At 50.6% G+C, this 13,114-nt stretch overlaps 1 protein-coding gene across 4 annotated transcripts in view; it reads left to right on the forward strand.

Moving 5' to 3' along the window:
- LOC116989647 (cAMP-specific 3',5'-cyclic phosphodiesterase 4C-like) overlaps positions 1-7,529 on the forward strand; it is a 76,080-nt gene extending 68,551 nt beyond the window's left edge. For all 4 annotated transcript variants that reach the window (XM_033047217.1, XM_033047216.1, XM_033047220.1 and 1 more), the window contains 3 exons: positions 1,142-1,264; positions 4,108-4,290; positions 5,617-7,529. In XM_033047217.1, coding sequence (XP_032903108.1) covers positions 1,142-1,264; positions 4,108-4,290; positions 5,617-6,648 — 1,338 coding nt within the window. In that variant the 3' untranslated portion in view covers positions 6,649-7,529. The remainder of the gene's footprint in view (positions 1-1,141; positions 1,265-4,107; positions 4,291-5,616) is intronic.
- Positions 7,530-13,114: the final 5,585 nt, after the last annotated feature.

A 13,114-nucleotide genomic window follows, 5' to 3' on the forward strand; every position in this document is an offset into this window, starting at 1 on the left:
CTCAGCGGGACAGGCAGCATCTCTGGAGAGGAGGAAACATAGAAACATAGAAAATAGTTGCAGGAGGAGGCCATTCGGTCCTTCGAGCCATTCATTGTGATCATGGCTGATCGTCCCCTATCAATAACCCGTGCCTGCCTTCTCCCCATATCCCTTGACTCCACTAGCCCCTAGAGCTCTATCTAACTCTCTCTTAAATCCATCCAGTGACTTGGCCTCCACTGCCCTCTGTGGCAGGGAATTCCACAAATTCACAACTCTCTGGGTGAAAAAGTTTTTTCTCACCTCAGTCTTAAATGACCTCCCCTTTATTCTAAGACTGTTGCCCCTGGTTCTGGACTCACCCAACATTGGGAACATTTTTCCTGCATCTAGCTTGTCCAGTCCTTTTATAATTTTATATGTCTCTGTAAGATAACCCCTCATCCTTTTAAACTCCAGTGAATACAAGCATAGTCTTTTCAATCTTTCCTCATATGACATTCCCGCGATCCCAGGGATCAATCCCAGGAATGGGTGATCAATCCCAGGAATACTCTGACTGATAAAGGCCAAAGTGCCAAAAAGCCTTTTTGATCACCTTATCTACCTGCGACTCAAACTTCAAGGAACCATGCACCTGTACTCCTAGATCCCTCTGCTCGACAACACTACCCAGAGGCCGACCATTCACTGTGTAGGTCCTGCCCTTGTTCGACGTCTCAAAATGCAACAACTCACACTTCTCTGTATTAAATTGCATCAACCATTCCTCCGCCCACCTGGCCAATCGATCCAGATCCTGCTGCAATCGCTCACAACCATCTTCAAAACCACTAACTTTTGTATCATCAGCAAACTTGCTAATCTCGCCCTGTATGTCCTCTGATTCTTGAATCCCCATCTACTCAGGCTAAAATACGCTGTGCATTGACCCAATAATATATCTAATGCGCTATCATCTTCAATGGATTGCGTTATAATCTCTGTATGTTAAATGTTCTCAAACGTTTATTTCTCCGACCTGCCCAGGCGAAATGTAAATGTAAGATGAAGTATGAATGGGATCGCTGACAGAGATACACTCTTGCTGCTGCGAAGGGCTGAATGGCCTCTTCCTGCACCTATTCTCGATGTTTAAATGCCTCTATGTCCTATCCAGGTGCTGGCTACAGACATGACCAAACACATGAACCTACTGGCCGATTTGAAGACCATGGTGGAGACGAAGAAAGTGACGAGTTTAGGCGTCTTGTTGCTGGATAACTACTCCGACCGAATACAGGTAGAGTCTCCCACAATTTCCATCAGTGCCTCCTCAAAGCTTTCCGCGTTACTTGAATTTTAGGTGATTTTTTAAATGTCAAATTCCAGATATATACCAACAATCAAAAAACACCAATACTGTCACAAGATTAGCATTCATAGCAAAAGGATTTGAGTATAGGAGCAGGTAGGTTCTACTGCAGTTGTACAGAGTCTTGGTTAGACCACAGCTGCAGTATTGCATACAGTTTTGGTCTCCTAATCTGAGGAAAGACATTCTTGCCATAGAGCGAGTACAGAGAAGGTTCATCAGACTGATTCCTGCGATGTCAGGACTTTCATATGAAGAAAGACTGGATAGACTCGGTTTGTACTCGCTAGAATTTAGGAGATTGAGGGGGGATCTTATAGAAACTTACAAAATTCTTAAGGGGTTGGACAGGCTAGATGCAGGAAGATTGTTCCCGATGCTGGGGAAGTCCAGGACAAGGCGTCACAGTTTAAGGATAAGGGGGAAATCCTTTAGGACTGAGATGAGGAAAACATTTTTCACGCAGAGAGTGGTGAATCTCTGGAATTCTCTGCCACAGAAGGTAGTTGAGGCCAGTTCATTGGCTATATTTAAGAGGGAGTTAGATGTGGCCCTTGTGGCTAAGGGGATCAGGGGGTATGGAGAGAAGGCAGGTACGGGATACTGAGTTGGATGATCAGCCATGATCATATCGAATGGCGGTGCAGGCTCGAAGGGCCGAATGGCCTCCTCCTGTACCTATTTTCTATGTTTCTATGTTTCTAAGATGATGCATCTCCGAGTTAAACAGTGACAGGCAGACTTATCCCCACGTGCTCCGCCTGTAACTAGTCCTGTACCCCCATTATTATACACAACAGAGAGGTGCCGAATAGTACTCGTATGCAGCACAGGGACAGATATACTCCACCAATAAGTCACATCTGTGTTTTGAGAAGGAACTGCAGATGCTGGAAAATCGAAGGTAGACAAAAGTGCTGGAGAAACTCAGCGGGTGCAGCAGCATCTATGGAGCGAAGGAAATAGGCAACGTTTCGGGACGAAACGTTGCCTATTTCCTTCGTTCCATAGATGCTGCTGCACTCGCTGAGTTTTTCCAGCATTTCTGTCTAGGTGCAGGAGTAGGCCATTCGGCCCTTCGAGCCAACACCGCCATTCAATATGATCATGGTTGATCATCCAGAATCACTACCCCGTTCCTGCCTTCTACCCACATTCCTTGATTCCGTTAGCCCTAAGAGCTAAATCTAACTCTCTCTTGAAAACATCCAGTGAATCGGCCTCCACTGCCTTCTGTGGCAGAGAATTCCACAGATTTACAACTCTCTGGGTGAAGATGTTTCTCCTCATCTCAGTTCTAAATGACCGATCCCTTATTCTTAAACTGTGTGTGTGACCCCTGGTTCTGGATGTGAGCGTTCGACTTTACTGACTCGCTGTGCAGGAAGGAACTGCAGATGCTGGTTTACACCGAAGATAGACACAAAATGCTGGAGTAACTCAGCGGGACCGGCAGCATCTCTGGAGAGAAGGAACAGGTGACGTTTCAGGTTGAGACCAGACTGATGTCAGGGGAGAGGGAGATACTTAGACAAGGAAGTGTAAGGTGTGAAAACGGGACAAAGGTAATCGAGATCAAGGAAAATATAGCGTCTGTGAGCTCTCGATGAGACAGAGAGTCGCAATCTTCTTGTGATTGAAGGCAGAAGGCTGGGAATATGAGAAGGCAATTCAGCCCTTTGAGCCTGTCTCACCAATTGAAGAAGGGTCTCGACCAGAAGCGTCACCTATTCCTTTTCTCCGGAGATGCTGTCTGACCCGCTGAGTTTAGCTTTTTGTGTCTACGGTTTAAACCTACGCAATAGATCTGTACCCACCAGTACAGCAGTAACACCATGACAGACCTGTCCCCACCAGCACTGTACCCCAGTGTCACACAGTGACGGGCCCTTGTAGCTGATCAGCTTCCTGGAATGACTTGGCCCACAGCCAACAAACATGCGTGTGTGTACGTGTTCACTGCACTGTATGTGCCGATGATCGAAATTGCAATGAGCATAGTTTGGGAGTTGCCCTTCCTAATCAACAACCTATCCATCTCCACTTTAAAAAAACACCCAATGACTTGGCATCCACAGCCGTCTGTGGCAATGAGTTCCACAAGTTCTCCACCTTCTGGCTAAATACATTTCTCCTTTCATGTTCCATTTTAACATTAGCAACCCAATGTCGCAAAAACGCCAGTGGGCGGCACGGTGGCGCAGCGGTAGAGTTGCTGCCTCACAGCGCCAGAGACCCGGGTTCCATCCTGATCACGGGCGCTGTCTGTACGGAGTTTGTACGTTCTCCCCGTGACTATGTGGGTTTTCTCCGGGTGCTCCGGTTTCCTCCCACACTCCAAAGACGTGCAGGTTTGTAGGTTAATTAGAATCAGTAAAATTGTAAATTGTCCCTAGTGTGTGTCGGATAGTTTTTGTGTGCGGGGATCGCTGGTGGGCACAGACTCGGTGGGCTGAAGGGCCTGTTTCCGCGCTGTATCTCTGAACTACACTAAACTAAGCTACACACGCTTCACTCCTGTCCCCAGTTTTATACACACTCTTGTCCCCATCATGACTGTACCCCATTGTTATACAGTGACAGGCCTGACCCATCATCAACGTTACTCAACGTTACTCACGGTGGCAAGTTTAGACACGCCACCGTGTCACTGCGGACAGCTGATGGTTTCTGCTGAGAGAGCGGTGAGGAGAAGGGGTGGGTGGTTGTAAGTGGGGGGGGGGGTTTGGAGATGCACTGAGCACTGAGCACCGGTGGTTCCTCCCTCACAGGTTCTGCAGAACATGGTGCACTGTGCTGACCTGAGCAACCCCACCAAGCCCCTGCACCTGTACCGGGCGTGGGTGGATAAAATCATGATGGAGTTCTTCAGCCAGGGCGACCGGGAGCGGGAGATGGACATGGTCATCAGTCCCATGTGTGATAAGCACATCGCCTCCATTGAGAAATCACAGGTGAGACAGTGAATGGATAAATTAAATAGAGTGATTGATTGGTTGATTGGTTGACTGACTGATTGGTTGATTGATTGATGGATCGATGGATCGATGGATCGATTGATTGATTGATTAATGAATTGATTAATGAATTGATTAATGAATTAATGTATTCACAGTGAAATTCTTTGCTTGCATACACCAGGTAAGCAAACAGTCACCATGTAAAGGGAAAGTTACAAAGTTACAAAGTACCCCCGCACCAGGTTCCCCTTTGTTCACCACCCCCCTCCCCCACACAATGGCCCCCCCCATTCTTCCCCTCCCCCTCCTCACTCACGGCAGTCCCAGGCGCCGTGGAGGCCAAGTCAATGGATATATTTAAGGCAGAGATAGCTGGAATCTTGATCAGTATGGGTGTCAGAGGTTATGGGGAGAAGGCAGGAGAATGGGGTTAGGAGGGAGAGATAGATCAGCCATGATTGAATGGCGGAGTAGACTTGAAAAGTCTAGTTTTCTCCTATCACTTATGACCTTATTACAATACGACACGATAGGATTTTATTTATCCCTGGAGGCAGATTGATTTGTCAACAATCATAAAACACAACAAGAGCTTGGTCCATATCCCTCCGAACCTGTCCTATCCATGTACCTGTCTAACTGTTTCTTAAACGTTGGGATAGTACCAGCCTCAACTATCTCCTCTGGCAGCTTGTTCCATGCACCCACCAGCCTTTGTGTGAAAAAGTTACCCCTCAGATTCCTAATAAATCTTTTCCCCTTCACCTTGAACCCATGTCCTCTGGTCCTTGATTCCCCTACTCTGGGCAAGAGACTCTACCCAATCTATTCCTCTCATGATTTTGTACACCGCTATAAAATCGCCCCTCATCCTCCTGCGCTCCAAGGAATAGAGACCCAGCCTTCTCAACCTCTACCTAGAGCTCAGACCCTCGAATCACGGCAACATCCTTGTAAATCTTCTCTGCACGGTTCCAGCTTGACAACATCTTTCTCATAACATGGTGCCCAAAACTCTACACCACTCCCCTGAGCTCTGCCGTTCACCGTGTAGGTTCTGCCCATGTTAGTGCAATACCTCACATTTCTCTGTATGTATTAAATTCCATCACGGCAGGAAATGGTGACGTTTCTGGTCGAGACCCTTCTTCAGACTGAGGGTGCCCCTCTCCCCTCGCTCTCTGCCTGAAGAAGGGTCTCGTCACCCATTCCCTCTCTCCAGTGATGCTGCCTGACCCGCTGAGTTCCACCACTCACTCTTGTGTCACCCGCATGTAATAATGATCAACCTGACCCCCGGCCTTTCCGCTTCTGCCGCAGGTCGGCTTCATCGATTACATCGTGCACCCTCTGTGGGAGACGTGGGCTGACCTGGTGTACCCCGACGCAAAGGAGATCCTGGACAACTTGGAGGACAACCGGGACTGGTTCCAAACCATGATCACACGCAGCCCGCCTTCGGCGAAAAGCTCGACCTCGGACAGGGAGGACGATGCAGATGACGAGCCCGAGGTGGACAATGCCCCAGGGGTAGACAAGGCGCTAGTGGAAGACGAGGCTTCAGTGGAAGACGAGGCTTCAGTGGAAGACAGGGCTTCAGTGGAAGACGAGGCTTCAGTGGAAGACGGGGCTTTAGTGGAAGACAGGGCTTCAGTGGAAGACGAGGCTTCAGTGGAAGACGGGGCTTTAGTGGAAGACAGGGCTTCAGTGGAAGACGAGGCTTCAGTGGAAGACGAGGCTTCAGTGGAAGACGAGGCTTCAGTGGCAGACGAGGCTTCAGTGGAAGACAGGGCGTCCGTGGAAGACAAGGTGCTAGTGGAAGACAGGGCGTACGTGGAAGACAAGGTGCTAGTGGAAGACAATGCGCTCTTGGAAGACAATGCGCTCTTGGAAGACAATGCGCTAGTGGAAGACAAGACACTCTGGGAAGACAATGCGCTTATGGAAGACAATGCACTAGTGGAAGACAAGGTGCCCCTGGAGATGATGATGGTGGAGGTGGACAAGTTGTCACAGCTGAGCGTGGCTGGGCGGCACCCTGGCCGGTACAGCGTGGGACAGAGCTCAATGGAGGATATGTACACTTGTAGCCCGCCCGAGATGTCCATCGCCGACTTATCCATGTCGTCCTACAGCCAAACGTCATTCCACAGCATGTCAGAGTCGAGCATGGACACGGAGTCCAGCCAGCAGCTGCCGAGCAGCGAGCCGGCGCTGAGCCCGGTGGATGTGCAGACACCGGGGCCGGGAGGCAGCGATAACTCCGGGGGCAACCGGGACATTGAGGCGGCGGCGGCGGCGGCGGCAGCAGCAGCGGCAGCGGCAGCAGCAGCAGCAGCGCCCAACACATAACCGACCCCCTGTGTACGGGCAGCACTGAACAACTCTGGCCCTTCTGCCCTTCTCTCCCTCTCTCTCACTCTGCCCCGGCACCAAGCGGCAGACAGGCACACACACCCCTGTCTGTAAATATATGTCCATATATATATATATATGTGTGTGTTGGGGAGACCAGGTAGGAGGTTGAGGGGGGGGGGTTTGGCCCCAGAGACGGGGTTTTATTTTCACCGCCGGACACAACAGGACAATGTCTCAAACAGCGACCGTGAGCCGGACTTCGCTCATTCCCGGGGCGAGAAGAAGGGGGAAGACAATGAATGGTCAATGGCAGCGCCGGCTGCGGGCATTGAACCAGGGACCCGAGGACAGCAACGGAGCCGGGCCCATCAAACCAGGGAGGGGAGGGGTTGGACTGTTTTGTTTTTTTTGTCCATTTTTATTGTAAAAGTATTTGCAGCAAAAATGAGATGAGGGGAGCTCCCGGCCTGTGGTGAAACCGGCCCCCCGGCCCGCGGCCAGTGTTGTCCGGCCCGCGGCCAGTGTTGCACGGCCCCCGGCCAGTGTTGCACGGCCCGCGGCCAGTGTTGCACGGCCCCCGGCCAGTGTTGCATGGCCCCCGGCCCGCGGCCAGTGTTGCACGGCCAGTGATGCACGGCCCCCGGCCAGTGATGCACGGCCCCCGGCCAGTGATGCACGGCGGGGATGGAACCGGCGCTGAAGCGGAGACTGAGACACCCGGGGATGTGAAATCAGACGCCGTTATCATCGAATTACGACGCGGTCAGCATCGAAACTGGACGCTGGGGGAAAACGGTTTCGTCTCTCTGGGGTATTTTTTTTTAAAGAAAGCAAGTGGTCTGTATTTTTCTTAAATGAATATTTTTAGATTTTTTTGTACATGATTTGCCTCTCTGTGACCTCACCTAGTTCGCGTGGATTGCTGATCCTCGGCTCGCCAGTTGCAGTGGGAGTGGGTGTGTGTAAATGTATCTGCGTGTGTCCCCGTGTGTGTGTGTGTCCGTGTCAGGCGGTCTCCATAGCAGTGTCTGTACGTGTGTCTGTCTGTATATGTGTGTCTGTGAGTGTGTGTCTGCCTGTGTTTGTTTGCCTGTGTGAGTGTGTGTCTGTGTGAGTGTGTCTGTCTGTCTGCGTGAGTGTGTGAGTGTGTGTGTGTCTGTATGAGTGTGAGTGTCTGACAAAGTCAAAGGTCAAAGTCAAAGGTTATTTATTAGTCACATACACCTAGGTGTAGTGAAATGCTTCTTGCCAGTGCAGCGCATAAAGAAAGAATACAGACATAACATTAATAAGAGATTAAACATAAAGAACATCCCCCCACAATGGCTCCCACCATGAGGGAAGGCACAAAGTCCAGTCCCCAACCCCAGTTCACCCATAGTCTGTCTGTGTGAGAGTGTGTCTGTGTGAGAGTGTGTGTCTGTGTGAGAGCGTGTGAGTGTGTGTGTTTGTATGAATGTGTGTGTGAGTGTGTGTGTCTGAGTGTGTGTGTCTGTGTGTGTGAATGTGTGTGAGTAAGTCTGAGTGTGTGTGAGTCTGTGTGTGTGAATGTGTGCCTTTGTGCGTATCTGCCTTTTAATGACCTCTTCATCTTCACCCATCTGCCAATAAAGTCCCCCCCCCCCCCCCCCCCCCCCGGGAGACAGCGCACTGGTGCTGCCATGCTGAGGTTTTGTTTAGTGATACAGCGCGGAAACAGGCCCTTCGGCCCACCGAGTCTGTGCCGACCAGCGATCCCCGCACACTAACACTGTCCTACGCACACACCAGGGACAATCTATATTTCTACCAAGCCAATTAACCTACAAACTGCACGTCTTTGGGGTGTGGGAGGAACCCGAAGCACCCGGAGAAAACCCACGCAGGTCACGGGGAGAACATGCAAACTCCGTACAGACAGCACTCGTAGTTGGGATCGAACCAGGAGCAGCAACTTGGCCGCTGCGCCACTGTACCACCCTAAGAAAAGCCAACCTAATCAAGCCCTCTATCGCTGTTTAATATCTTTTTGGGGGGGGGGGGGTGTGGGGGCTAATGTCAAAGCTCTGCTCCCTCCAGCACTTTGTCATTTCACTCAAGATTCCAACATGTGCAGTTAGTTCCTTGTGCCTCCGCTCCCCGCTGCCCAGCCCTCCATCCACCTCAGCTGGCCAGTGCGGGGGCAGCGAGCTCCTCGTCTCCAATGCTCCAGGCGCAGGAAGTTTCTGCAATTGGACACAAAATGCCGGAGTAACTCAGCGGGACAGGCGGCGTCTCTGGAGAGAAGGAGTGGGCGACGTTTCGGGTCGAGACCCTTCTTCAGACACTGGAGAGGGAAACGAGAGATATAGACGGTGATGTGGAGAGATATAGAACAAATGAATGAAAGATATGCAACAATGCAACGATGATGAAGGAAACGGGCCGTTGTTAGCAGGGGGCTAGGTGAGAGTGGAGGATGGTGTCACTTGGGTGGGGGGGGGGGGGGGGTGCAGAGAGAGGGAATGCCGGGGTCACTGGAAGTTATAGAAGCCAATGTTCATACCATTGGGCTGTTTCGCCCAAGCGAAATATGAGATGCTGTTCCTCCAATTTGCGTTTAGCCTCAGTCTGACAACGGAGGAGACCCAGGACAGAGAGGTCAGTGTGGGAATGGGAAGGAGAATTAAAGTGTTTGGCAACCGGGAGATCAGGTAGGTTCAGGCGGGCTGAGCGAGTCCAGTCTACGTTTGGTCTCGCCGATGTATAAGAGGCCACATCTTGAACAACGGATGCAGTAGATGAGGTTGGAGAAGGTGCAAGTGAACCTCTGCCTCACCTGAGTTCCCACCTGCATTTAGGAGTGACCGCGTGAGATTAATGCATTCGGTGCCATTGATAAATTTAGTTTAGTCTCGAGATATAGCATGGAAACAGGCCCTTCAGCCCATCGAGTCGGCGTTGACCAGCGATCATCCGTTCACATTTAGTTCCATGTTATTCTACTTTCCCACCCACTCCCTCCCTACACACGAGGGGCAACTTGCAGAAGCCAATTAACCAACGAACTCCGCACATCTTTGTGGAAGGAAACCGGAGCACCCGGCGAAACCCCGCGCGGTCACGGGGAGAACGTACAAACTCCGTACAGACAGCACCAGGGTAATAAGGGGGTTAGAGACCCGGGTTCGATCCTGACTCCGGGTGCTGTCGGTACGGAATGTGCACGTTCTTCCCGTGACCTGCGTGGGTTTTCTCCGGGTGCTCCAGTTTCCTCCCACACTCCCAAAGACGTGCAGGTTTGTAGGTTAATTGTCCCGTGTGTGTGTGTAGGATAGAGCTAGTGTACGGGGTGATCGCTGGTCGGCGCGGACTCGGTGGGCGGAAAGGCCTATTTCCGCTCCGTATTTCTAAAACTAAATGGGGCATCTTGGTTGGCATGGATGGGTTGGGCCGAAGGGCCTGGTTCTGTGGTGTATGACCACATTGGCAACACTCCCTGCCACAAACTGCGCTGGGTCCGTGGTAGCTTCCCTTTAAAAGTAAGCATCGGGTACAGCAGGCAGTCAATAGACAATAGGTGCAGGAGTAGGCCAGTCGGCCCTTCGAACCAGCACCGCCATTCAATGTAATCATGGCTGATCATCCACAATCAGTACCCCGTTCCTGCCTTCTCCCCATATCCCCTGACTCCGCTATCTTTAAGAGCCCTATCTAGCTCTCTCTTGAAAGCATCCAGAGAACCGGCCTCCACCACCCTCTGAAGCAGAGAATTCCACAGACTCACAACTCTCTGTGTGAAAAAGTTTTTCCTCATCTCCATTCTAAATTGCTTACCTCTTATTCTTAAACTGTGGCCCCTGGTTCTGGACTCCCCCAACGTCGGGAACACGTTTCCTGCCTCTAGCGTGTCCAACCCCTTAATAATATTATATGTTTCAATAAGATATCCTCTCATCCTTCTAAATACCAGAGTATACAAGCCCAGATGCTCCATTCGATCAACATATGACAGTCCTGCCATCCAGGGAATTAACCTGGTGAACATACGCTATCTCCCTCAATAACAAGAATGTTCTTCATTGCCAATGGCCTTCATTGCGAGAGGATTAGAGTTGAGGAGCAAGGAGGTCCTACTGCAGTTGTACAGGGCCCTGGTGAGACCACATCTGGAGCATTGTGTGCAATTTTGGTTTCCTAATTTGAGGAAGGACATTCTTCCTATTGAGGGAGTGCAGCGGAGGTTCACCAGGTTAATACCTGGGATGGCGGGGCTGACATATTATAATAATAATAATAAATTTTATATTTAATGGGCGCCTTTCATACAAAATCTCAAGGACACCTTACATAGTAATTATGAAAGAATGGGTCGACTGGGCTTGTGTTCACTGGAATTTAGAAGGATGAGAGGCGATCTTATAGAAACATATAAAATGCTTAAAGGATTAGACAGGCTAGATGCAGGAAAAAATGGTCCCGATCTTCGGGGAGTCCAGAACCAGGGGCCACAGTTTAAGAATAAGGGGTTGGCCGTTTTGGACTGAGATGTAGAAAACCTTTTTCACCCAGAGAGTTGTGAATCTGTGAAATTCTCTGCCACAGAAGGCAGTGGAGGCCAATTCACTGGATGTTTTCAAGAGAGTTAGATTTAGCTCTTAGGGATAAAGGAATCAGGGGATACGGGGAGAAAGCAGGAATGAGGTACTGATTTTAGATGATCAGCCGTGCTCATATTGAATGGCGGTGCTGGCTCGAAGGGCCGAATGGCCTACTCCTGCACCTATTTTTCTATGTTTCTAAGATGCTTCCATTCCGTTGGTAGCGGGTTATGGAAGTTGATATCACCCCGACCAGCGGCGCCTCACCAACATGGGTGCGGGAGCGCGCAGACAGCCCAGTGACTCTCCGTCTGCAAGGCTCTGTGTGAGGCAGAGATACATAGATTCTTGATCAGTATAGGTGTCAGGGGTTATGTGGGGAAGCCAGGAGAATGGGGTTAGGAGGGAGAGATAGATCAGCCATGATTGAATGGTGGAGTAGACTTGATGGGCCGAATGGCCTAATTCTACTCCTATCACATGACCTTATGACCCACGAAGCAGAGATAGCAGCGGAGGGCAGGGCAGTGGGTAGGGTGGGTCTCAGTAGTTTATTTTAGAGTTACAGCACGGTAACAGGCCCTTCAGCCCATCGAGAATGCACCAACCAGCGATCCTCGCACAGTAACACGACCCTGCACATACGAGGGGCAATTTACAATTATTACCGAAGCCAATTAACCCTCGGTTTTGGATTGTGGGAGGAATCCGGAGCACCCGGAGAAAACCCAGACAGGTCACTGGGAGAATGTACAAACTCTGTAAAGACAGCACCCGTAGTCGGGATCGAACCCGGGTCTCTGGCGCTGTGAGGCAGCAACTCTACCGCTGCGCAACCATGAGTTTTATCTTTCCAACTGCCATCAACAGGATGGGCCGAGTGGCCTTCGTCAGCGCTATGAATTTCTGCAAATCACCCAGTGGAGATGTGGGCTCAAGAACTGCAGGTGCTGGTTTACACCAAAGACCCAAAGTGCTGGAGTAACTCAGCAGGTCAGGCAACATTTTTGGAGATAAAGGATAGGTGATGTTTCGGGTCTGGAGACCTCTGGTGCTGTCCATGTGGAGTTTGCACGTTCTCCTCCTGACGGCGTGGATTGTCCCGTGGGTCATAGAGTAATGGCATCATTCAACTTGGAAACAGGCCCTTCGGCCCAACTTGCCGACACCGACCAACATGTCCCATCTAAACTCGTCACACCTGCCCGCGTTCGGCCCATTTCCCTCTAAACCTGTCCTATCCCTGTACCTGTCCAAGGTGGTAGAGAAGTAGAGTTGCTGCCTCTCAGAGACCCGGGTTCGATCCCGACCACGGGTGTTGTCTGTATGGAGTTTGTACATTCTCCCCGTGACCCGCGCGAGTTTTCTCCAGGTGCTCCGGTTTCCTCCCACACACCAAGGACGTACAGGTTTGTAGGTTAATTGGCCTCGGTATAAATGTAAAATTGTCCCTAGTGTGTGTAGGGTAGTGTCAGTGTGCGGGGATCGCTGGTTGGACAATAGGTGCAGGAGTAGGCCATTCGGCCCTTCGAGCCAGCACCGCCATTCAATGTGATCATGGCTGATCATCCCCAATCAGTACACCGTTCCTGCCTTCTCCCCATATCCCCTGACTCCGCTATCTTTAAGAGCCCTATCAAGCTCTCTCTTGAAAGTATCCAGAGAACCAGCCTCCACCGCCCTCTGAGGCAGAGAATTCCACAGACTCACAACTCTCTGTGTGAAAAAGTGTTTCCTCATCTCCGTTCTAAATGGCTTACCCCTTAAGAGTAAGGGAGTAAGGTAAACAAAAGTGCTGGAGAAACTCAGCGGGTGCAGCAGCATCTATGGAGCGAAGGAAATAGGCAACGTTTCAGGCCGATACCCTTCTTAAGACTGATTCTTAAACTGTGTCTTAAACC

This window comes from Amblyraja radiata, chromosome 29 (genome assembly GCF_010909765.2).
Source record: "Amblyraja radiata isolate CabotCenter1 chromosome 29, sAmbRad1.1.pri, whole genome shotgun sequence".
Taxonomy (NCBI): domain Eukaryota; kingdom Metazoa; phylum Chordata; class Chondrichthyes; order Rajiformes; family Rajidae; genus Amblyraja; species Amblyraja radiata.